This window comes from Bos taurus, chromosome 27 (assembly GCF_002263795.3).
Source record: "Bos taurus isolate L1 Dominette 01449 registration number 42190680 breed Hereford chromosome 27, ARS-UCD2.0, whole genome shotgun sequence".
NCBI classification, from domain to species: domain Eukaryota; kingdom Metazoa; phylum Chordata; class Mammalia; order Artiodactyla; family Bovidae; genus Bos; species Bos taurus.
Window position 1 is genome coordinate 19,975,110 of NC_037354.1, and position 26,693 is coordinate 20,001,802.

The 26,693-nt window shown below is 38.1% G+C and overlaps 2 protein-coding genes across 4 annotated transcripts in view; one reads left to right on the forward strand and one right to left on the reverse strand.

Moving 5' to 3' along the window:
• The window catches only part of VPS37A (VPS37A subunit of ESCRT-I), a 33,667-nt gene extending 22,351 nt beyond the window's left edge, over positions 1-11,316 (reverse strand). Inside the window, exon 1 of the mRNA NM_001046161.2 lies at positions 10,922-11,316. Coding sequence (NP_001039626.1) covers positions 10,922-11,046 — 125 coding nt within the window. The 5' untranslated portion in view covers positions 11,047-11,316. The remainder of the gene's footprint in view (positions 1-10,921) is intronic.
• Positions 11,317-11,406: 90 nt separating this feature from the next.
• On the forward strand, positions 11,407-26,450 carry CNOT7 (CCR4-NOT transcription complex subunit 7). Of its 3 annotated transcripts, none has more exon segments than NM_001034312.1 (7): positions 11,407-11,593; positions 13,051-13,260; positions 15,111-15,304; positions 18,864-19,025; positions 20,537-20,681; positions 22,990-23,100; positions 24,834-26,450. In NM_001034312.1, coding segments are annotated over 6 exon segments (858 nt in total). In that variant the 5' UTR covers positions 11,407-11,593; positions 13,051-13,143; the 3' UTR covers positions 24,963-26,450.
• The last annotated feature ends 243 nt before the right edge of the window (positions 26,451-26,693 follow it).

Consider the following 26,693-nt stretch of genomic DNA (forward strand, 5'->3'; position numbering starts at 1 on the left):
GTGAGAGTTGGGCTGTGAAGAAAGCTGAGCACCAAAGAATTGATGCTTTTGAACTGTGGTGTTGGAGAAGACTCTTGAGAGTCCCTTGAACTGCAAGAAGATCCAACCAGTCCATTCTAAAGGAGATCAGTCCTGGGTGTTCATTGGAAGGACTGATGCTGAAGCTGAAACTCCAATACTTTGGCCACTTCATGCAAAGCGTTGACTCATTGGAAAAGACTCTGAAGCTGGGAGGGACTGGGGGCAGGAGGAGAAGGGGACGACAGAGGATGAGATGGCTGGATGGCATCACCTACTCGATGGACATGAGTTTGGGTGAACTCCGGGAGTTGGTGATGGACAGGGAGGCCTGGCATGCTGCGATTCACGGGGTCACAAAGAGTTGGACACGACTGAACAACTGAACTGAACTGATGACTTTTTTTGCCTTCTGATAAAAACCTAGCCTCTCAAATATGTAAATTTCAGGTTGCCTGAAAGGTTCAAGAGTGTTGGGATGGAATTACGGAGAAATCATAGATGTCCCCTCTGACATCTCGTGGACTGAAGTTATGATTGAAGAGAAGAAATAGTTGGGAAAAGACTCAAAATATATTCAGTATTAAGACTAACTTAAAGTTTCTCTTTGGGGATCAGGTTCAGACTAGGATACTAAACAGTTTTCCCAGTTGTATTGATATAAACACTGTGTAATCAATAAAATGGCTTAAGTTTTTTGTTTCTGTTATCTTAGATGTCAATGGTGTCAATGCTTCAGAGGAATACTTATCACAACAGTATCAAAGCCAAGTAGAGCATTTTAGTGACCAAGAGCATATTAGGCTTCAATTAGGCTTCCTGGGGTCAAATCCTTCCTCCACCATTTACTTGTGTGATCACAATCTACCTAAGCCTTATCTCTCACATGGTAAATGGGGATGTTAAAAATACCCATCTTGCTAAAAGTGTTGTTAGATTAAGTGAGATAATGCAGGTAAAGCCCTCCCCATATAATACCATAATTGTTCAATATATTTTAGCATCATTAAGCAAACATTTAACATACATATCTAAGTTGGAGCCTGTCTAAATTTGTAGTACTGAAGTGTTAAGTCATTTTTTCAGACACTGTCTTTTTATAGAAAACAAAGTGAATTTGATTAAAATAATTTTTGGCTAGAAGTGTTCATTGTCCCCATAATTATGTTGCCCTTCTCCAGGGGTTTTCCTGAACCCCGAGATCAAACCCAAGTCTCCTACATTGCAGGTGGATTCTTTACCATCTGAACCACCAAGGAAGTCAAAGGTAGTATTCGTAATATTAACGAGAACTGAATCATCATTAACAATTCCAAAACAGGTTAGCCATGGCAACTGATGGGTTGAGGACATGCTGCCCCTAAATGTGGCACCTTGGCATCTTCAATATTTTAAACTGAAGGAATATAAGAAAAAAGCAGAAACAGGAAAGTTACTCTGACCTTCTCCCTCCTTATCTTTCTTTCTTAAAACAGAAAATAGGTCTTAAGACCTCATTAAGAGGTGCCCACCCTACACCAAGAGGAAGGAGCATCTGAATCTCAGAAGACACAGGGACAGTGAAAGAACCTAAGAAGCCGGACTTGCTAAGGCATCATTGTTCCCTGCAACATGGCCCCCGCCCCTCCCACTTACTACAATTACAAGCATGCTTCATCTTATTGTGCTTCACTGATACTGATGGTTAGTGTTTTTTAGCAATAAAGTATTTTTAATTAGAATACATACATTGGTGTTAAGACATAATGCTACTGCACACTTAATAAACTACAGTATAATGTATAAATTACAGTATAATGTAAAAATAACTTTTATATCTACTGGGAAACCCAATAACTCATGTGACATGCTTCACTGCAACACAGATCTTCCCTGGTGGCTCAAACAGTACAGAATCTGCCTGCAATGTGGGAAACCTGGGTTCAATCCCTGGGTCGGGAAGATCCGCTGGAGAAGGGCATGACAACCCACTCCAGTATTCTGGCCTGGAGAATCCCATGGACAGAGGAGCCTGGCGGGCCACATCTGTGGGGTCGCAAAGGTGGCAAAGGACAGGCCTGAAGCGAATGAGCACGCATGCACACTGGCACTCAGCTGGCAGTATCACTAAGGCGTGCTGTGCACTCCTTAACCCACCACATCCCTCCACAACTGTCACCACGACTTTCATCAAGCCCAGTATAAAATGCTCAGTTCTGTTTCTCTGGCTCTTCATTTCCTTTTGAAGATCTCCCTGATATGTAAACTCACATGAAATTTGTGTACTTTTCTCCTATTAATCTTTAGTTGGTTTAATTTTCAGGCCCAACCCTAAGAGCAAGAGCATCAAGGAAAGCTGCTTTCTTCTCTACATTAGTTGTGTTAGATAAAATGGCAGATGCTTGTTCTACTTAATTAAAACAAGAATCATTCCCTGAATCTTTATCACAAATGTGATTTTGCATTTTTTGCTATTTCAAGTAGCTTTTTAAAAACTTATTCCAAAAATAATTCTTTCTCAACAGGGAAAAAAATTATTTTTCCAAATCAGTAAATGTTATTTTACAAGAGTTTTAAACGTCTACATAATGTTCTAATATATTGTTTAACCTATTCTGTACCATTAAATACTGAAACTAAGCAGGCCCCTGGGGGTTCCTGGGCATGGAAGCCTTTCTAAGTCCCCACACTTCTGGTTTGTAGGAATAGACTCCAGTCTCCATGACCTTGAAAGGGCAAATTCAAACAGTTGCTAATCAGGGATGGGAGGAGACAAGGGAGGAGACAAGGGAGGAGACTGCCCCCCACCTCACCCACCCCCAGGCCAGACTAAAGGCATGGGTGTACACAGCTCCTTACAAGCAACTCTGCCCTTGAACACGCTTTAAAACCTTTCAACAAATCGTCCCAGGTTGGGACACACAGCTTTCCAGGGCACAGGCGGGCTGTGTCTCCCTTTGCCTGGCAAAGTAATAAAGCTATTCTTTTCTATTTCAGCCAAAACTCTGTCTCAGATTTTATTCCGATTGATGCACAGAGGCTGAGTTTTCAGCATCAATATTTAGATTGTTTCCAAGTTTACTGCTATAAACCATGCTTTGATAAACATTCTTACAGTCATATCTTTACACTGACAGGTAGTACTCTTTGGATGTAAACACACATATGTGTTCTAAAGTAATACTGCAATCTCACCAGAGAAAATTTAAATGATCTTCTGTTAATAATTTTATTCTCTAGGTTCTCTGAGAAAAGTGAATTATTATGGTTTTATTTCAGCAACTCTGAGTCTGTTCTGGACTCAAGAAAGCTGAGACAGCTAACTTTTGTCAGAATGTGTGGTTAACTGGCATCCACTCTACTTTTGACAGCCCCTAAAACCATACGTAAACAGACCTTGAAATGCAAGACACACTAGCTATGGTTGGGATCCCTTTCACAGAAGAATCATTTATCTCCTCACTTTATATTTTGTGTAAACCTGGATTCTGTAACTAAGACTAGGTTCAGCTGAACAGCTACCATGCATTCAGCACCTGCATCTCCCAAGGAAATGGAAACAGCGTGGTCCCGTCTGTTTTCTCAGTCACCAACTGACTGAAAAAGATCAAGACTCTGATTCCATCATTTCCCCTTGTTTAACTCAAGGAAGGGTTTTAGGTGATCCTTGTCGATAAAAGGTTTAGATGCTTAGATAAAGACATTAGACAATTTCCCTCTCCCATTTAAATCTCCAGGAAATACTGAAACTGACTTTTAAGAAGCAAATCTATATAACAGTGCTGGAAAGTAAAGGGTTCCATACATACACTGACAACGAACTCTGAGGAATCTTAGAAAGATAAAAGATTAAAAAAGGATGAGATTAAAGGAAAAGATAAGTGTTTAAAAAAAATTAAATATAGGAACTAATGACAACCCCCAAACATAAGACCAATGCAAAGCTGAAGCCCTTGAACCAGGTCACGGCAAATCTGAGTGTGGAAGGTGGGGCAGGAGCCCCTCTCTGAGTAGACAGTGAGAAGAAGCCTGGAGCAGCAGGAAGTTAGAGCTCTCTCCTGGTGTCCGGCCTGTTTCAACCTGCAGACAACCGTTCTGTCTGCCCCAGAAATCCATGGGGAGGGAGCCTCTAAGGGGGCAGCACCTCAGGAAGCTCCTGACTCCCAGGAGCCTCCATCTCCAAAAGACAACTATCAGCTTGCCCCAGGACAAAGCAAGTCATTCTTCCTCACCTATCAACTGAGGCAGGCCAGGATACACAGAACTAAAGACCCACAAACAAGACTACAAGGAATCTTACATACAGAGAAGGTTTGAACAAAACAAAAGCATTAGAGGCATGCACCAAACTCAACAAGCTCCACACACAAAAACTCAAAGATACAGAATTAGAGGAGCAAACAGAAGACTATAAATTTGTTACAATATCCTCAGGGGAACAAAAGAAAACAGCACTTGAGTTACCAGTCCAAGCCTGTACTATTCTGCGCAGGACAGGACAATAAATCCAGAGACAGTTGCTAGGGCAAGGAATAGACTTTATTTGGAAAGCCAGTGAACCAAGAGGATGGTAGACTCATGTACCAAAAGTACCATCTTGCCTGAGGAAGAGTTCAGGTTTCTTTTATATTAAACAGGAAGGGAGTACAGTCAAGTATTTCCTGTTTCCGGTCAGCCTCCAGTGGGGAGGTGCTAATTTCCTCCTTCCTGAAGGCACTCACAGGTGGGCCTCATCAGGCCTTAATGCTGATTACTTGGGAGGCAGGGTTTCTAGGAATGGACCATTATGTGTAGTTGAAGTTTACAGGCAACAACCCTTTATTAATTAACTTGTAATAGAATACAAAAGCTCTTCCCTATTACATTGCCTTCACACACACACACCAGCTGATATGAAGTGAATAATTAAGAAACTTGAAATTTAAAATAAATAGTTGAATAGATGGCTCATTGCTCTGTTTGGAAGATGCTTCATACTGTACCCTACTCCTGGAGAATGCTGAGGCATGTTAGCATAAAGCCTTTTAGAAATTCTAGAGTACTCAATTTTGTTTTCTGTATCTATTTGACACAGACCACTTATTTCATAGCTATTTTTGAAACACTGCTCTTTAGAAGACACTGGATAATGACAGAGATGCTATAGGAACACAGGAGAAAGAACTTAACCTAAACAGGGGTGGGGGAAATGAGGTCTTTGGGGGAAAAATAGTATCTGAGCTACATTTAAAAGTCAGATAAGAGTTAACCCCAGGAAACAGAACCAAGGAAATGAAGTGTACATTCCAGACAGAGGAGGACAATTAGAAAAGCTTCAGTAGGAAATAACACTGGGTCTCTAAAAGTCTCTGTATCTTTTGCCATTAAAGAAACTTCACATTGTGTGTGCTGACACCTTTTCATGAGTCACATCACTTATATTCTGTGACAACCAGGCATTAAGCTAAAGAAGCTGGCAAGAGTTAGGAAGCCACTGAAAAGAACAACATCATCAAACTCAAATTTTAAAGATTACTCTGGCACCCATGTGGAAGAGAAAAGGGAATAAGATGGAGGCAGAGAGAACAGCATGATGCAGTGGTAACACAGATGACTAAGTGAAAACAGGATGACCAGGTTTCTGGCTTAGGTGAGCAGGCAGGAGAGACAGCTTGGAAGAAATTCAGAAGTAGGAGGCAAAAAGTAGATGTAGTCAGACTCAACTAGCAATGGAGAAATGATTACCTGTGTGGTAACTTTTTTTTTTTAAGCAGGTATGGATCGATACTACTATGTGGAAAATTAACTAGAAAGAACACTTGACTGTTACTATCTATTTAGGAAAAGTATTCTTAAATTGTAACATGCTTTATTGTGTCATATACTCGACAACTGTAACTTTTAATCACTGGTTATAGATTATATGACAACGTACCAAATTAAAATTCCCTTAATTATGGGATCGTTCGCTATACATTATTTTTAAGTTCACTGTTAGGAGTTCAAATTTATAGAGTCAAAATATTGACATTCTGTAGGTTTCTGCAGCTTCAATAAGCTGTCATAGCAGATTCTTGTAGGATTTTTTATTGCAACAAGTTAAGGTGATTTTTCTTTCACAAGGAAGTTTTATTCTTACATAACTTATGTTGCCAGATCTTTCTATTTTGAATGAAAAGTTGGAGGGGACAAAGTCTGTATGAGAAATCTTTGTATTTGCTGCTAAACTGCTGTGAACCTACAACTACTCTAAATAATAAAATCTATTTTTTAAAAGTTGGAAATTTGGATATTTTAATGAAAAAAATCTCACACTATGTTGACAACAGATCCATTAAAAAAAAATACAGCACTGAACTGGTTAAAACATATACACATATCCTCTCATTACAAACTTTTTGTGTTGTAAAGTCTGTATGTGAGTCCTTTTGAGCTGACAGTAAAAACTACAAGAAAGAAAGATTTGGAATCTGGGCTTACTCAGAAACACATGAGTTTACAGGAGACAGCCTTATACCTGAGAGCAGGGGTTAAACTAAATAGCTATAGGGTACAAAACTATACAGCAGCAGACTCTCCAAAGAAGTCACAGACTTTTTAAAGATTTGGGTAATCAGAAAGAATATCCAAGGACTGGTGCAAAAGAAAATTTCAAAATGATGTGTATAGACTATGTAGATAGTCTATTGTATTTAAGATACAATTATATCTTAATTGTATCTTAAAAATCTTCAAGATACAAATATAAAATAGCTGGCATTTATAGATACATTTTAGGGTGTGTCAGATAATATTCTAGTCTCTCTACATGTATTGTCTGAAACCTTTCAAAATTAAATTTTACACTTCATTTATGAAGAAAAACTCTCTGGAATGGACTTGCTTTCTGAATGGAAAGTCAGAAGTAGCCCTGCCAGAGACAAATGGAGATCTGTGAGCGATTCATTAACAAGCTGGCTAGATCCAAGTAGGCTATGAGGCAAAGGTTGCAGGCACATTGATACCATGCAGTGGAAAGAAGGAATACAATCTGTTACCTGCTTACTGTGTGTCAGAAACTCTAATAAATGTTTATACATATTACTTAAATATCAACAATTCTACAGGATAAAAATCCCAATTCCTGATTTTACAGATGGGAACTAAAGCTTAGAGTTCACCTAAGTCATTAATGTATTATGATGTGATGTCATTAATTTTTGCTTGTTTGCATTTATTTTCTTCAAATTCATTTTGTCTAGCATCCCATATCAGAGTGAAAAAGAAGAAAGCAATTCCGATAAATATAATAACTCCCAAATTAGATTTTCTTTTTGAATATAAAATAGCACCAGAATTACCACATAACAGATTATTAAAATGAGAAGTCCTTTATTTGAGAGAGCTGATATCCCGAAGTAAAAGGTAACAAAGACACTATTTGTATAACTTTGAATCTTTGCAGTTAATTACAGACAATACCATTCACAGCACAGCTTCAGGCTATTGTTTCAGAGCTAAGGAAGTAAAGTAATAAAGAAGCTAATGAGAGAGGAAAAACCAGGATAGTTAGGATGGTAACTGTTGATTTACCATCAGATTCTGGTATTTTCTGGCTGTCAGGTACAGTGCAGGGAGATACCTAACAGCTTCAATTCTAAAGAATCTTTAAATACTGGGATTGGTGTGTATCAATGGGGATAGTTTCAGCTACAAGTAATAGAAAAATCAGTTCGAACGTGTGATTTGTATGTATAATACAAATGTATATGTATAATCTCATACAGACAGGAGTCTAGAGGCAGAAAGGTTCCAGGCCTGGTTAACTCAGTATCACAATATCATCACAGACTTTCCATCTTTCTACTCTACCACATCCAGTAGTCAGCCTTCCTTCCTTCATGATCCAAGCAGTTCCAGGCATCCCATGTAACACAATACCCCAAAACAGAAAGAGGCATTTCCTTTTAGACATCTCTATTACTAAGAAAAATGTTTCATGTAGCTCCCCAAAAGACTTCTTCTCCAACTCCGCTGACCAAGATTAGGTTAAGTTTCTGACAATAACTAGCAGTGGGAATAAGCCCATCATCACTGGAGTAAACAATCACTATTTACCCATAGAGACTGAAGGGGCTTGGCCTCCATTAAAGAAGTGGGCCTGCAGACCAGGAACCCAAAAAGGTAATATTCTTCCAAGAAATCAGAAGTATGGAGTTAAATGGGAAATCAAGTGTGACTTAAAGCTTCTTTAGGAAGTACAAGAAACAACAGAATTAGTTCTACTCTTGCCCCAAAAAGTCAGGAAATATAGTGGTAAGTTGAATATTATGATGACTGTTACTTAGAAAGTGGCATATATTACTTCAGCCTAGTAATCTACATAACTTTCAGTTTCCATTTTCAGAGCAGACAGAAACATGCTACCATATAACAATTTTTTGGTCATCATTATGACAGTGTTTCATTTGCCCTGCCTCACCATTAAGACTTAAAGAGAATTTCTTGAAGTAACTAAAAAAGAAGTTTAAATTAGGGGAAGGGAATTAAAGAGACTCTTTCCTGATACGGGATTTTTTTGAATTATAAGTAGTTAAAAGAAAATAGAAGTTGGAAGGTAGATGAGAGAATAGGGTGGGGAAAGGTTACTGAGAAGAAAAAAAGTGAGACACTGAGGGCAGAAAAAGAGCTGCTGATCCTGTAAATGGAGAAGGGACAGAGTATGAAACATGAGGCAGAGGGGTGGAGTGCAACAATACATTAATATTCATAATTGAAGAAGTTCTGCAGTATTCATTAAAATACCATTTTAAACAGTCTTTCAACTTTTACAGAGTGCATTTTCAGAATAACCAATTGCAGTGTCTTTTTGTACAAAAATCTTTAAGTTGTAGTATTGAATTTGGTTACTCAAGCAACATACTGTCAGATACTGCACAGATGTTTCATTTTTACCTGCTAGTTTTAAAATGTATGTCATAACTTAAAAGGGCAAACTTAACAAGAATAGGTGAAATTTTTTTCTGGGACCATACCATTCTTTAAAAACTGCCATGTACATGACCTACTTCATTGTCACCAGAATTATCCAAGTATAGTTTATAAATGTGAACTATTTCAATAAAAACTTCAAGTATTTTTTATAAAAGAAATTATAAGAATCAAAGCAATTAAAGGTAGCTGTTCATAAAATATCACAAAATACTGTAGATAATGTCACATGTCTAATTATATATCCATAATTTCTGGCTCAAAAAAAAATTACAAACAAAATAGATCCTTTCTGCTTTTGACTCAGGGTATTTACTGATCCTCTTAAGCTAATTACAGAATTCCTTAGATTAGCAATTCCTGCCTTCAACTCTAACTTTGTTTGGGAGACACACATAGAAAAATACACAATACATTTCACATCACTTTCCTTATTTACCAGCCTCAGCAGCAAGGGACTTTGGAGTATTTGAAAATTCAACTCCAACCTCAAAGAATAAAATTTGCCATCTGTGAGAATATCTAACAGAATATCCTAAAGGCTTAAAAGCAATTAATTCCAAAGGTATGGTTCTAGAAAGTATTTTGGCAATTGTAAACAAACGGCCTTCCAAAGTGAGAACTTTTGTTATGTTTATTAAAAAGGAGTATCCTTAATTTATAAACATATTTTGTAAAAGTGACTCTTACAGGTCAGTAGAGAAAACCAGAGTCAGATTGACTTTTAAGAACTCTACGAACTTAATTTTCCAAAAAGAAAGCTACCATTACATCAAACACCATGCTATTCGTTCCTGTTTAATACCACAAATTCTCACCTTTCTAAAGTTCTGAACAGCAGAACAATTGAGAAAAAGAACCAAAGGAAAAAAAAAAGAAAAGAAAAAGAACCAAGGAACACCTGAAGTTCAATCAGCAACAGGCCTCACTAAAGCCAACCGATTTTGCAATGATTTTTTTCTTTTAACAATACACCTAAATTTAAAACTATTCCATACTATAACTTGTTTAGAAAAAAATTAGTATAACACATAAAATGGCTCCTAGAATTAACCAATTTTAATATCTCAAGATGTATTTCAAATATATGAATAGTCTATTAAGATGCAGATATCTTTCCATTAAAATACATGCTGACACACGTAAATATAGTTGCATAATTCATATGAAGAGGCTGTTCTAATTTTTAAAACCACTAGAGGTCACAGATACCTGCAATAAAAACAGCTGAAATAATCTGAATTGCAAAATATTTCTAACCTGACCACGCTGAAAATGAACAAAACGAAACAAAAACAACGCCAGCAGAACAATCAAAATGACTTGAAGGTAATTCCTGAGTGTAGGAACAAGAATCTCAAAGTGAGAAATGAACCCACTGATAGTTACCAGCTGCGGGGAGGTGGGTTAGAATGAACAGGGTAAATCTATTAGAGACTTAAGAGGATTGAGTACGTTACTCCCAGAAGAGAACTCACTTATGAAAACTTTGTTTTCCCCTTCCTTTGGGGTTCAAAGTTTTTTCTCCAAAAATAGTCCACTATTCGTGAAACTTGAATTGCGAAGAGTAATCTCCTTTTTAGCCAAGTATAGTATTTTAACAATTCGGCCAACGCGGCAAACAGGTGGGTAAAAGGAAATGGTGAGGAAGCCGGGCAAAGCAAGGCACACTGCAGACAAGACAGGAGACAGACTGCAGCCGGCAGCGGTGTGTCCGGGGAGATGAGGGAAGTCGGAATTAGGGGAGCTGAGCAGTGGTGGGGGCGGGAGCGGGGGAAAGGGCGTCCCGGAAGAAATCCTGAATGTGGGTCAGGGACGGGAGAGCAAGCGTGAGACCCAGGACCAAGAGAGATATGTCCAAAAAAAAGGGCGGCAGCTGGCGGGAGTCGGCCTGAGGAGCTGCGAGTGTGGTTAGCACCAGCCCGCCCTCCCGCCCTACTTTCTTCCTTCGGTCGGAGAGGCAGCGGCCAGTCACCTGGAGTGTGAGTTCCGGAGGGACTCGATCAGGCGCTGCTTCTGCTGCTGGAGGCTGGTGAGACCACCGGGGGACCCAGCTGCGGAGGAGGAGGCGCTCTTGGTCAGGGGGAAGAGCCAGCTCATCCTCCACGGGTCCCCGGGCCGAGGCCCCAGAAGGCTCTGGCCTGCTTCTCCCAGCGGCTCAGCCCGGCGGTTCTCCAGCGACAGAGGAGGAGCGGGCAGGGACGGCCCGGCCCAAGTGCTGGGCAGCCGCGTCTTCTCTAAGCCGGCCCGGCGGGGGGTCCTCGGGGCCGGGGGGGCATGCTACTGTCAGCGCAGCAGCTGAAGAGAAGGGAACTCGCAGCTCGAGGCTGGCGGTCCGCGGCCCTGACGCCCCAACCAGCCAGACAGCCCGACCGCTTTAACTCTCCACCGCTTCAGCCTCCGTCACCTGCGTGCCCCGCCCCCTCTGCGGATGGCGTCATCATCCGGCGCCCCCGCCCGGACGCGCGAGAAGCGACAGCGCAGCGCGGTGCGGCGAAGCTTCGGCTCCCCTTTCCCCCTTGCCGGGCGAGCGGTGTCTATGGGGCACCCGCCGCTGCCCCCGCCGCTACCGCCACCGCCGCTGCCGCCGCTGGGTGCTGTCTCTATGGCGAGGAGGAAGAGGAGGAGCGCGAGCTCAGCGACACAAGTAGATCTCGCGTCTACCTCAGACTTGGGGGGGGGGGGGGGGCGGGTTGGGGAAGTAGGAAGGGGGCGGGAACGACGAACCTGAGAGGGCGCGCGATGGCGCCAGCTGGAGCGCGGCGGGCGCAGGGACGGGCCGGGCGGCGAGTGGCGGGGGGGAAGGTACTTGGGGCTGGGGGGTCTGTCGAGGGGGTGGCGCGGGGTGATGACGCGAAGGCTTTGTACCTGGGGCTTCAGTGGTGCGGGACGGAAATTGGGAGTGGAGGGCGGTGGCCTAGACCGTCAGCTCCTCGCAGTTCTTCTCGCGGCGGGGCTTGGGATTCAATCGGGTTCCAGTCAGTGGTTATCAGCAGCCTTCGCGCTGGCTCTTTGCCAGGGAAGAGAGTTATCTGTGACTTGAATCTGTCTGTACTGTCCTCGCGTTTCGTTGGGAACCCGCTGTTCGGAGTTGGCTACCTCCAGTAACGAGAAGGCCTCTGGTGCCTCTTCAGGTCTTCTGGAAGTGTAGTAGAGAGCGAGGTGGAGGAAAGCAATGTTCAACGACAGGGCCTTTCCAAATTTTGTGTGTGTGTGTGTGTCTGTGTGTGTGTAACCGAGTGAAGTGGGTTATAAAGGGAGTAGCCCTTCGATCTTTGGTTTCTGTTCTTAGAGCACTCGAGGTTACATTTGTGACTATAGAGTTATAAGAAGAGGTCACAGCTCCCTTTTACACTTGTCTGTTGTGGTTTTTTCAAACTTGTGTGAAAAGCGAAAGAGGATCTGGAATTTCCCCGCTTCAGAACCAAAATGTTGGTCTGTACTGTTACCATGAAACCTGTGTTTGTAAGAACCAGAAACGTGATATGTGTGTTTGGTAACCAGGGAAAATGCTCGGATTTTTAGGAAATTAGAAAGAGTTTGAAATGCAGAGACTGTCGCTTCCCTTCTTTTTCCCATCAGCAGTTACAGACATTGAAACAGTTTCTGTGGCTATTTATTGCTCAGAAAGAACTTTTTAAAAGAAAAAAATTATTTACTTTTGGCCCCTCTCATCTGACCTAAATAAATTCTGGTAAATTTTGTAGTTAAACCAGACTTTGAATGTTCAGTTAGGAATAAAAGCAAGTACCTTTGCCCTAGTAACATCTGATCTTGTCACGTGTATCAGTATGTGACTTTTCATGTTTACCTGAAAAGGGATGTCTTTATAAAAGTTTTATTCAGAGAGTGAGTTGAATTCAGAGAAATTTTTAATTAATGGAAAGTTTTTAAAAATGATTAGTGTGTATGCAGAAAACAGTTTTTACCTAACATTAGAACCAGGAAACCTGTGTTGTCCTTTTCCTCCTACTGACTTTAGACAAGTCACGTCCTAAACTTTGATTTTCTCATAAATCAAAGACCTCAAATAAATATCTCTTAGGTTTCTATCACCTCATTCTGTGATTCAGATTCCTGGTATAACTGATTCTTATTTTGCAGGTACATAAATAAAGGATAAAGTATTTACAGAACAAATCTTCAATCAAGTATAACATTTTGATGCTTGGCAGCTAAACTCCTTGTGCCCTCACTATGCCAGCAGCAACTGTAGATCATAGCCAAAGAATTTGTGAAGTTTGGGCTTGCAACCTGGATGAAGAGATGAAGAAAATTCGTCAAGTTATCCGAAAATATAATTACGTTGCTATGGTATGCCTATGAGCAAAATCTTTAAAATGCCTTTTATGAAAGAGGATTTTAAAACATCTTGAATTCAACCCTTCTGGTTGATTTTTTTTCTAGGTATTTAATGAAAATAATTTTGTCAATGACCTCCCAACTGAAGACCACCAAGAACACACCAGTAATGTGACAAGTTGGGTTTCTTACTCATTGCATTGAGGGAAAATGCATTCTTAGTACCATGGGGTTATTTGCATAAGCTAGTGTTGGAAAGACCTAGGAATTGGGGTGTGTGGCAGTGGTTTTAGGGAGTGAAGAAGTGGGGCTCAAGCTGGGGTAATTCCACGATAGGATATCTTAATGAGTCTCAACTAGAATGAGAGAAGACTAGAGTGAGGCTAAAGCTGTAAAGAAGCAACAGTCACTCATTATTTAAGATAGAAGGAGGTTTGATCATGTTTATGGTTTGGACAGTGTGTGTGTTTTTGCATATGTTCAGTTATGATTACAGACTGGCCTTGTCTGATATTACGGTGTTTAATTGTTTATATTCAGCAGAAGACCCATTGGGACCTAGCTGTGAATGCCAGGTCTGCTCCTAGCAACACTAAGGCCTGATACTAATACCAGATGGAGCTCCTAGATGTCTTTCTCAAACAAAAAAATTCAGATCTCCCAATGAAGCATTGTTGATCTGTAGTTTTTTGTTTGTTTTTTAATTACCAGTGGAGTTCCGTGAACACACTGTGTTGTTGTTAATCATTTCTAGTTTTGCATATACTGTTCACTCTGCCTAGCCTGTCTATTCAATTAACTAGTTTTTTTGGTTCTTGGGCACTGTCTGTTTTGACTTCTCTACTGTATTCTAGATATTAGCTTCGAGAAGAAAGAGCTTAGTATCTTAATCATCCTTTCTCCCCCCAACACTTAGCATGATACGTAGCATCCAATAAAGTGGTTGTTGAGTTTGACTGAATTTAGAAAAGTTTCCCTTTCTCTCCTTCATAAGAATTGAAATTTAGGTTTTGTTCTTAGTTTCTTAATTTGAATTTTACTACTAAAATGACATGTTTATTTTCTTAGCACATTTAATACAAATAAATAAATATGCTTCTTTTGGGAGGGGCAGGTTGGTTGGTTAAAATATGAATATTTGAATGTACACAGATAATGTCCTATTTAATAGATGTATTTTCTTATCCATAATTAGAATGAAGTTATTTTTTCCAGTAGAAATTCATAGTGATCATTTATTTCTCAAATGAAAGCAGTGACGACTTTAGACATGTGATAGCATTCTACAGGAATGAGTGGTGGCATGCAGTCTTTAAGCGTGTGCTTTCTCTGGAGTGTAGAGAGTATTGTTTTAGGCCAAGAAAGTAGGAGGGTTTTGGTATTTATCTAAATGCTAATTCAGAAAAGCAATTAAAAAGTATGGTACAAAAAAAAATAAATAAATAAATAAAAAATAAAAAAATAAAAAGTATGGTACATTTTCTAGTCTTTTTAACCGTCTTCATTGGTTTTAATATTACAGTACTGCTAGCATAGTTTCACATACTTGTTGAAAAACATGAATTTGTAATTTTCTTTTTCTTCCTTCCTCGGGAATAGAGTACTTAGTTGCATTTATTATGTGTACATTATACATGGTAATTTTTACTGATATGATATTTAAAGTAAGATGAAGTCATTAAGTTTGTGGTTTTATCGTTTTAAAAAGTAATACTCTTCTAGTTAAAAGGTACATTGTAATTGAACATGAATTGTGTAGAATATCACCCCAACAATGTGTACTCAAAATTAATTATTCTAGGAATTTTTGGATTGTGGTTTCGACCGTTTAGTAAGTAATGACCCTTAAAACTATTTTACAGGACACCGAGTTTCCAGGCGTGGTTGCAAGACCCATTGGAGAATTCAGGAGCAATGCTGACTATCAGTACCAACTGTTGCGGTGTAATGTAGACTTGTTGAAGATAATTCAGCTAGGACTGACATTTATGAATGAGCAAGGAGAATACCCACCAGGAACTTCAACTTGGCAGTTTAACTTTAAATTTAATTTGACGTAAGTAGGAAATAAATTTAACCCAAACTTGTTTTTTTTTAGTTTAATTTTAGACATTGATTTCCATCAGGTACAACAAATGAAATTTGGTATTGCTACCCTGGAAATATTTAAAACCTAAAATTTCAAAACTTTATGTTTCTTCTTTTTATTATGGGACAAAAAAAAAATCAGGATAAAGAAGACTTAAATTCAGATACTTTGAGTTTTAGAGCTGTTATTTTAAAAGCATAACTGCCACTATTTTGAAATTTGGAAAACTGGGTTTTGAAAATATTTTTTGATAGAAAAAAGATAACTTTACAACATTAATTTTGCTTTCAAACTTTGTGTGCAATTTGAAATATATATGTCTTTGTTGTAAAAGTTATCCTTCTCATGAAGAGATTCTTATTATGGTCATAGTCCATTGTGTGAATAGAAGGCTCATCAGAGGTGATAATAAGATCATTCCTAGAAACTTGGGTGCATTTTCCTTTCAAATCAGTTATTGGGTCAGCCCAGCCCACAGAACCACTTACAGGTTACATATGGGAGAAGTATTAGTATCCTTGAGCCTGGTGTTTCTTTTAGGAAACAATTTGGAATCTGAATTCTAACTCAAGTCCTGGGTCACAACCCAGTTTCTTTACTTACAGTACTTCTGTATAATTGCTAAGAGTAGTCTTGATAGCTTAGGGAAGTTTCCAGTGTTTTGGGGTGAGGACAGATTGTTTACAAACTGTTAGATGGGGAAATGCTGAATACATTTTGAGTATGTTACTATACTGCAGTATCCTTCTGTTTGACAGTCTCTGCTTGTTTCATATGATCTTATATCCAATTTGCAAAATAGTAAATGAAGCTGTAGGACAATTAATGGTGGTAGTGGTGGTGGTGGTCAGTCCCTTCAGTCTTGTTCAACTCATTGTGACCCCACGGACTGTAGCCCACCAGGCTCCTCTATCTGTGAGAGTCTCTAGGCAAGAATACTGGAGTGGGTAGCCATTTGCTTCTCCAGGGGTGTCTTCCTGATCCAGGGATCAAACCCAGGTTTCCTACATTTCAAGTGAATTCTTTATCATCTGAGCCACTAGAGAAGCCCCAGTTGATGGTAGTGCCGTTTAAGGACCTCTGTTCTCTGTAGTGTGATCCTTAGCATATATAAGATCTAAAGACAAGCAGGGCTGATGAGCTTAGAGGATAGTGTTGTCAATGGTGTAATAGTATGGCTTCTAATTGCATTATGTTTAGCCTGACTCTGTTTTCACTCTTTTGGATTTAATAATATACTCTCCACAACTTTGTCAAGGGTGAAAGGTACTTATCTCTATTTAAACTGATAATAACCTTGTATAAGTCCTTTAATTCTGAAAATTCCCTTTTATCTTTTTCCCGAAAGGTAACCCTTTTTAAAATCGGTTCTCTACCATTTCATTTGCTCTGTGTTACTTTTTTCCCAAGCTGATCATCAGAACATTGTTCTGTACTAAGGTAGTGCTATGATCTCAGTATGTGAGTAGGAGGTGACCTATCAGGGTCTCAGTTTTGGTAAAATAGACATTTTTCCTTTCTAGAAACATCTTTGTTCTTATAACAACTGCTTTGTTACTGCGTTTTTTGAAAGACATTTTTCTTCTCGTACATTTTTTCTCATACAGAAAAACTCATGCTGTAGTTGATTGCTGCCATTCATCCTAATGTTAATATCTTGAGAGACCTTTAAGGATGTAGTGAAAAATATTATTTAAATAGAAAGGGTCAGTTGTAAAACCAGTTCTACCTAATGTGAAGAAAGAACACCATGAATCTTGGATATTTTGAAGAAAGATGAAAATTGACTTTTATTGAGTTCCTAGAATGAATGTGTCAGCAGTGGTGCTAGGTCCCAGGGACATAATGTTGAGGAAAGTTGGTCATGGTCATTATAACTCTTCTGCCTGCTTTCTATTGCTGAAATCCAAGAATTAGAACTGTTAGGTACTGATCAGTGTTTGGGAATTTGCTCTAAAGTGAATTTAGACTTGATACATACATGAAAATTAAAGTAGAATATGATATTTGATCATAAAACACCAGAGTACTCATCCAGGTCTCTCTCCTGGAGATGGTGATCCAGTATGTCCAGGTGTGGCACTTGTGAATCCATATTGTTGACAAGTTAATGTGAGTGATTATTATCATTGGGCATTTGGGAAATACTGATTTAAATAGTGCAGTACTCCCTGGTAATATACCATTGAACAAAACAGACAAAAATCATTGCCCTCTTCAAGCTTAAATTATGATTAAGAGAGAGATCATAAAAGTAAAGTGAGCATATGGCCCAGAAAATGTGAGCCTGGAGAAGGAGTCTCTTATGCCTTTGGTTGGTTATAGTTGCTAGAGAATGTCTCTTAGTGAGCATCTGGGCATGATGAGTGAGATTCTACTTGTTTAAAGTACATGTTTTTGTATAACAAGGACAGTAATATCTGTTGTGTAATTGAAAAAACTTGAATTGGGTTTATTCAGATATCCTTTCGAAAGAGTTTTTTGGCATAATTTTCCAGGGAATTTTGACTTAAGATTAATTGTTGCAATTCCTATTTTTAAATACTTCATTTGCTAGTTTTATTACTTTTCAAAGGCAATATTCCTTTTGCCTTAGTTTTATTAAAACTTTTATAGAACTTTCTTTTGCTAAGTGGTAGAAATCAGTATTCTCACAATTTTCAAAGTAAATAGAAACATCCAGGGGCACTGCATGAAATACTTTCCATTCTTGGAAACATACCTTCATTTTGATCACTTTTTTGATTTAATATAGTATTTTGGATACCTGCGTGCTTGTGCTTATAGATATTAAAGATGGTTTTCTTTTTGGCTTAAGTAAAATCTTGAAAGATTGGCTTATGTTTAGATTTCCTGTCTTGATTTTGAAAAGTAATCTTCTAGGAGTAAAGCTGTTAGAAGGAGAAAGTAATGCTGCTCTAGCAGAGTCGTTCATTTTAAACAGCTTCCTGCTGATTGGAACTGTTTGAGAGGCTCATTGGTAGTGAGAGGAAGCAACTCCTCCTTCTTTAAGAGAGTGTGGTTTAACGCAGGCACAGCAGGAGTTTTCCCTTCAATCTCTTTCCCTTCTCTCTGCTGAGAGCCTGGGAGACAGACACAGGCTTCACCCCTGTGGCTGCGGCTCTGTTTGGCAGCATTAAAATGGCTGCTGAGACTGAAAGTCCGGATAAGAACATGTCTGTTACTCTGTGGTGGTAGCTACGGTGAGTAGAGGACCCTGTGTTTTTTGTTTTGAACCCAGTTAAATTTACTTAATTTGTGAAAGGCTAATGAGATGGATAGTAAAGATTAAAGTCTCACCATTGGACTGTTTCACATGATAATTTGCTGTATGAACATTCTTCTAAAATTAGGTTGACCTTTGTATTTCAGTCACATTTACCTTCCATATATATGAAATGTTGGAACAAATGGACTCAGGCCCATTCTCTCTCGATATTTCTGGCACTGTAGTTGTAGATGTCAGTGGGAGAAACAGTTTGAAATACGGCACTTTTGAATGTTGTCTTTCTTTTTCTCCTGCCAGGGAGGACATGTATGCCCAAGACTCTATAGAGCTGCTCACAACATCTGGTATCCAGTTTAAAAAACATGAGGAGGAAGGAATTGAGACCCAGTACTTTGCAGAACTTCTTATGACATCAGGAGTAGTCCTCTGTGAAGGGGTCAAATGGTTATCATTTCATAGGTAAAAGATTACATTGCAAATGGTATTTGTGTTACACCATTTTCTAGCTGCATCACACTTGACTTGGGTCATGGTGTCAGCATTTCGGGCTTAGTTCAGCAGAGAATTGGCTGCCATATAGCTCAGCAGGCTAATATTGGTCTCCTTAAAGGTTCATTTAATGATGTGGGGTCCATTTCAGTCTAAGGGAGATAGCACTGCATAGTGGAAAGAGTGTAGGCTGAAAAAACAGACCTTGGTTTAAGTCCAGCAGTGCCATTTGGCATCTGTGTTATTACATAGGTTTATTTATTTAATAAATAGAGTTAACATTGCTAAGCCTTAGAATGAAAAATTTATTCATCAAAAAAAGTTATTATCTACCGTAAGTCAAGCAGTTTGATAAGATTCTAGGAATTAAGTTACAAAATAGGCTACAATCTCTGATTTTATTGTTTATATCTTGATATTCCTTACGGTTTCCAATGTTAAAGCTTTTTTTACCCTCTTTTTAAAGTAAGAAGTAAAACTCTAAACACTGAATAGAAATTTTATATGTACTCTCACTTTAAAAGGTATGTTAAATAGCCTTTCTCATCAAATATTTAAGTCCCAACTATGTGTCATAAGGGAAAAAAAAATTCAAGATGTGACACCTGCCCTTTAAAGAAGTGGAGAAAACAGTGCATGTGCTTTAAATGGTGGTGCAGAAAACAACTTGTCTGTGAAATCTGTGGGAGCGGGGCTCTTGGGGGAAGGCATCATGTGCGAGGTCTTAAGGAAAGATTGATAGGGAAGAGAAGGGGTGTGACTGTGGGATGGAGTGCAGGGAGGGATAAAGCTGTGAAAAAGCCAGACAGTAGGGACAGGATCTTGATTTGAGAATGTGGGAACTGGCTGTTTGTTCTCTAGATAGTAGTTCTCAGCTTCACTAGCTTCACTTCTCTCATGTACAACATTCCCACTAGTATCTCTGAGGGATTGAGACAGGAACAAAATTTTGAGGGAAGAGAGTATTTCTTTATAAAATTACTAAAGTGAAAATACTTTGGTAGGGAATTTACTGTTTGGGTTTTTGAAATGTATGATTGTATTATATAAATGATGGGAAGATAGGCATTATTTTTGTCTTCTGATTGCCAGTTTTTTGCTATCTTTGACATTTTTGCCAAGTCTCCTTTCATCTTTATTTTTTGAGACATCTGCTGTGGACAGTTTGATTTTAGAGAGTTCTCTATTGAAGGATCTGCTAAATAGTAGTTCAGTGACTACAGCCCTAGGATAGTTGTAGAGATTTGTATATTAATATTCCTGATTGATGATACTTATCACTGTCTGTGAATGATGGCATTTCCTCATTATAACTGTAAATGTATTTATTTTCTCTCTTCTTTTGTGCATTTTTTTCTGGTTCATTTCTTTTTTCCTCTCCCGTTTACGGTGTGACTCACTTAAAAGTTGTATTGAAAAAAAATGTTTTTTTCACAGTGGTTTTTATGGTCCCTCTTCTGTATTCTTTAACCCTTTCATAGTGGTTATGACTTTGGCTACTTAATCAAAATCCTGACCAACTCTAACTTGCCTGAAGAAGAACTTGACTTCTTTGAGATCCTTCGATTGTTTTTTCCTGTCATTTATGATGTGAAGTACCTCATGAAGAGCTGCAAAAATCTCAAAGTAAGTCTTTAAATGGTTTTATTTGTAATCAACACGCTATTCAGAGTGGGTAACTGACTTAAAAGATGCTAGGTTAGATGTTGATTTAAACCTTATTTTTAAGTTTTATATTAAATGCACATTATCTGATTATACATTGTCATCTGATTCCTTTTTTGCATAAAAATAGTTTATAAGAAATCCTTATTCAAAGCTTCATTATATATTTGCAGAATAAGCTTTAGCAAGATTCAAACCAAAGATCATATTCTTATCATTCTTTTGCCACGTTGAATATGAACTAGCACAGAATCTGAGTCTGACACAGAAATGCAAGTTCTCCCTGTCTCCCAACACATAATCAACACATGTAGGAGGAAGTCTCGGGACCATCAGTGTACAGCTAGAGTCAGTCATGTAGCAAAAAGAGTTTCCCCTTCAGCTTATCTTGGAGGTTATATTCTCAGGTCTAGTCATGGGGTCATGTTCCTATAAAGGGATTTTTTTTCTTTTTTTTTCCCTCCTCACTACCAACCCATGGACATCATCTTGTTAGTAGTAAGTGCTGGTAATTGGGTAGATCCTATCTAAACAGCAGCTTACATTCTGATGCTTATTACCATGTGTGTAATGATTTGTTACTTCTAAGCATTAATTCTTTCAAAAAGAAAGTGTCTTTATCAGGAAAAGTGCTCTTAATTTTAGAGTGAATTCACTGCTAGGGGTACAGACTCCTAAAGAACATAGTGGTTTTTGTTTTTACAATGTGTTAGTGCTTAAGGTGTAACTCAAGAAAAACATTTACATAAAGTTGTTGCTTCATAGAACCTACATCAAGGCTGATCAAGTTTTCTCCTCCTTGGCTTTTTAGAAGTGCAAGGAGTCATACTTTTAGGAGATGGTGAAACCTTAAAGAGTTTTATGTAGGAAGAAATAATTTAGGAATTGACTTAAGGAAGCTTTGCTTTTGACAGATGAACTGAAAATCCTGAGAAGAAGTCTTTGGGCTGAAGTTCCCTTACCTCATTACAGGATATAGCATACAATCTGGGAAGTTTTTAAGAAATACTACTTCATGTTTGTAGCACCAAAGAAAAGCAGAGTTCTGTGCAATTTGAATAGACTTCTACTGTGACTCAGGTGAACTTACAGTAGGCTGTCCTCATGTCTCTAGACAGGATATCCCCTGAAAGTATTGCATGCTGAGAATCAAGGCCTAAATATTTTTATCTGGCTGTGGAAATATTCTTTTTAAATTTGACATGTCTGAATAGTGACAGTTTCAGCGAACAGAGCACCAAATTATTATTCATTATGTGTATGCTGTTGAAAATTTTCTGAGCATATTAGACATTCTGAATATGCCCTGAGTAACTGGAAGTGTTAAAATTTAGGTTGATGACAAAGGTACTTTCTGACGTATAGTCAACCATACTGAATGACTACTCTGTTGCTCTCCTGAGCAGCTGCTAATGATACCTAATCCTTGTGCTGTTTTTAGCCCTGAAGCAACTGCTGTGCAAAGCACTGTTTCAAGCTGTGATGTAGAAAAGGACTAGTTTGCTGGTAGAGGCCTTAGCAGTTTAGAGAGAAATTTCTTTGTGTGAGTTTTGTCGTTGGTCCTGATGTTTGTTTCTTTGCTTTCTCTTCTCCCATTTTCCCCTCTTTATTCTCCTTCCCTCTTTCCTTCTCTATTCTTTCCCTTCCTTTCTTTCAATCTCATTATCTTTCCTTTCTAATCCTAGCAGTATTTACACAGGTGGGTGTTTAGCAGACCCTTCTAAAGGGTTATATTCTTATAACATACTCTTTTTCTTTTTATCTAACAAAAACTGTAGTCAAAGATTGATTAGTCATAACAGCTTTGTTTTGTGCACATTATTTAAATGAGCTGTTTAGAGATATTTAGATGAAACTTTTTATATGAAGCTTAAGAAAATTTATAAAGTACCTGCCTACAGTCCATTTTATAAGAATTGATGGATGGAGAGATGGCCTGTGAGTGTACTCAGTAAACATTAGCCTGTGTTACCTTGTATATGATCTGGTGCCCCCATATCTTGAGGGAAATTACTTGCCATCACATCCCTTAAAGGGTATGATGAAGATAAATTTCCCCAATTAAGATCTCATTTTCTATTGAATTATAAACATCTCCCACATTCAACAAATGCATCAGTGATTCACATTCTCTTATTTTCTGCTGATCTTCATAAGGTCCATCTTTATTGAAACTCATTGCTGTTTTGATCATTGTCTATGTTATGTAATTTTTGAATCCAGATGTTGCAATGTTTTTCTTTTGACAAGCAATTTTTCTTTCTTGTAGGGTGGTTTACAGGAAGTTGCTGAACAGTTAGAGCTGGAACGGATAGGACCGCAGCATCAGGCAGGATCTGACTCACTGCTCACAGGAATGGCCTTTTTCAAAATGAGAGAAGTATGAAGACATCAGTGCCTTTTTCTCAGTTGGTTGTTAGGTTGAGAACATTAAAATATAATGGCAAAAGTTTCAGGGGCAATAAGTACATACTAAGTGAAGATATAATTACAGTTGCCATATAAGTCATATCCACCACACTTGAATGAAAGTAATCAAAAATGAGTCATCTTGAAATGCAGTTCAGAAGGAAAAGAAGAAAATAAGTTCTTAGTAGAATACGAAACTTAAACTACCTTAGAAATTATGTAGGTCCAACCATGTTATTTCTTAGATGAGGAAGCCGAGGCTAGAGGCCAGTAGCGTTTATCCAAGGTTATATACATTAATAGGGGAACTCCAGAGTACTTCCTGTTAATCACATTAGCATTGCTTCTGTCAAGTCAAGGGAAGTCGCTCAGTCGTGTCCGACTCTTTGCGACCCCATGGACTGTAGCCCACCAGGCTCCTCCACCCATGGGATTCTCCAGGCAAGAATACTGGAGTGGGTTGCCATTTCCTTCTCAAGGAATCCATATAATTAAGTTTTCCCTGGCACTGTCTTTTCTTAGGTATTAAACTGTTGCCGTACTTCAGTACTTTGAGGATTTACAGAGTAGGACTCAGGCTGTTTAGTAGATTCTTATAAAAAGGTTTTGAATTCTAAAGAGGTTAAATAAATCTGAAATAGTAGGTAAGTCAAAAATCATGTTGGGCAGACATTCCTTAAGAGGCAAAAGGCAGAGAGAAGTTCTTCAAGTATAAAGAAGTCAGTTACAGAAAAGTGAAATTTAATGAATCCAAGTCTACTCTTAGGTTAAGTGATGGGCATAGGTGTACTTAATAGATAAATGGAAAGAAAAGAAAGCCAGTTATGTGAAAAGAAAACAGTGGACATTTTTGCTTACAAAAACGTTTTCCTTTTTGCAAAATACTGTAGAATTCATTAGAGGATATCCTCTTAGACATTAAAGAAATGACTGAGGATAATTCTGGGAATTTAGAACTTTTAGTAGAAATATATTAATAATACGTGTAATAGGAAGCATATAGCTATTTTGCCAAGTGGTATTGATTCAGAAGTGATGTGGACTGTGTTCCTGACGAGTAAATATTTTGTACGTCTTCATAGTGCTCCATTAGAGAATTACAAGACAACCTTTTGCGTTCTCAGCTTTGCGTTTAAAAATACGCCTTGATGGTTTGGTTAACAGTGGATTCTCTGCTATTAATTTGTTATCTTTATTTTTCTTGGCTTTATTAAGGATAATAACCTAATGTGAATGTTCAGATTTTGCTGTCCAGACATGTTTGGGGTTTGTTTTTAGCCAAAAGTCTTGGCCTTTCACATAGACTTAAGGCTACTTATAAACCTTAGCCCCTTCCCCAACCCATTATTGGCTATTTTTATTCATTCTCATGATTAAGTATTATTAAATTAATGGACTAAAAATGCCTGCCATTTTTCCATTTTACAAATTCTCATAAAATGGTCTGAGTGTTAATAGGAAAGGCATTGTGTTTATATAGTTTTTGGTAGTCTTTTTCTTTGATTTCTTTTGAACTCTGTACTTCTTAAGAACATCAGTCTTATATGTTTAATTTAAATGTGTGGCTTCAGAGGAGCACCATAGATAAGAGCTGTCATAGTTAAGGAATAGTCAGTACTTACATTGATGAAATAATAAATTACCAGTCATACCTTTTGGTTAAAATTATCTTTTTTTTTTTTTCCTTCCAAAATTCCTTTTTAGATGTTCTTTGAAGATCATATTGATGATGCCAAATATTGTGGTCATTTGTATGGCCTTGGTTCTGGTTCATCCTATGTACAGAATGGCACAGGGAATGCATATGAAGAGGAAGCCAGCAAGCAGTCATGACATGAAATAGTTCTCTTATTTTTATTTTATTTGAGATACACACATGCTTGTATATAGGTTTTATCTCTGGTTGAATCCCTTGAACAGTAGACATTACTTTTTTTTTTTCTTCATAGCTTATTTTTCTGCCTTTCAGCACTAAGTATCTACCATTCCTATCTCAGATCTTAATAAATAGAAAAGTATTCAGGTTCAATCCGGCCTTAAATACACTTGTTAGTAGGCGTGTGTGAGTGGGGAAAGCTACATGGTATTGAATACTTTGATAAACTTCAGCTACTTGAGCTTGGTTTGTTTTTTCCTGTTCCTAAATTAACTAGCACTGACTGTAATTTATTTCCCTGTTTCATGTCTCCCTTCCATTCTGCAGGAGTTTTAGCTATTTGAGATTGTGGACCATCAATTTTGCACTTTAGAGAGTGATTCTGTCTCAAATCCTCTGTTTTATCAGCAGTTTTGGTTTTCCTTGCTCTGTGCTGGAAAAATGACCATCTGCCAACTTTTACCATATTTACTTGTTTTTGACCCATGGAATATAGCACATGCACTGTGCAAATGGTTGAATCAGCAGGACTACAAAAAAGAAAAGACAAAAAACTACTGAGGAGCTTAGTAACTGCTGTTTCTGTGCATAGTAGTTAATCTTCCAAGCACATCTAGTGTCTGTCCGTTTCTAATTGGCATGTGTGTAGGCTGCTCTGTGACTGAAGTGTTTTTCAAACCAGCTTTACACCCTTCAGGAAAAATCCTTTGTGATTGGACATTTAATGTCTGCCGGGAAACTGGTACCCAAGATGTTGAAGCTGCAGTTATTTTATGATAGCACACTTCCCTTATCTGCTTCTTTTTATTCCATCTCTGTTTACCCTTATTTTAAAAAATTTTAGAGCCATATTTACAATGCTCTTGATTTGTTGATTCCACAAATCAGTTTCATTCAAATTCAAAGATTGCCAAGTCTTTAGGTATATTTTGTACCAAATTAAATTACAAAAAATTTGAGCTTTCATAGTTGCTACAAAGATAAATAATGGAGAAATTTGGTGCAAAACAACATAATATAAAATTATATATTTATTAGCTATATACAGTATAGCTAATAAAACTACCTGAGGAGTGTAATGCTTGTTTATTTTTTTGTGTATATCTTTGCAATCTATTTTATATATATTGACAAAAGAGACTGTGAAATATTTAGCCATGTGGAATATGTGACCAGACCAGAGCATGCGTAGGAAGGCATTTTGGTAATAATTAACTGCCCTGAAATGACGGACTACAAGTTATGATGTGTGTCATCTGCACTTCACTCGGTAATATTAGCAAATCTCCAAATGTTAGCCACATTCGTTTGTTTCCCTTGTATGTTGTTTATTCATGATACTTCAATGCTGTAACTGGGTGGTCCTTTTTAAACATTTGCGAAACAGAGGGATTATTTGTTTTTAAAGCTTTTGTAAATAAAGGCTTCAGAAATGTTTTCTTATATATGTTGGTGACTGGTAATTTTGTTTTAGAAATATTTGGGATATTGTGGGTTTTTGTTTTTAAATATCGGCAACTGAACAGAACTCAGTAATTTCATTTACTACATGATTTTTAATGTCTTAATTGAAAAAAATCAACCTGAGCCTTCTTCACGACAACAGTGTTCACTTGTTTTTTTTATGCATACCTCTACCAGATGTTAAGACCTGACTTCCGACTCCCCTTTGCAGGGATGCATTTATT

Coding starts and splice junctions, on each gene's coding strand:
- CNOT7 (XM_059882179.1), top strand. CDS start 13,144: ATGCCAGCAGCAACTGTAGATCATAGCCAAAGAATTTGTGAAGTTTGG. Junction 13,261..15,110: donor AATATAATTACGTTGCTATG/GTATGCCTATGA, acceptor ACTATTTTACAG/GACACCGAGTTTCCAGGCGT. Junction 15,305..18,863: donor AACTTTAAATTTAATTTGAC/GTAAGTAGGAAA, acceptor TTCTCCTGCCAG/GGAGGACATGTATGCCCAAG.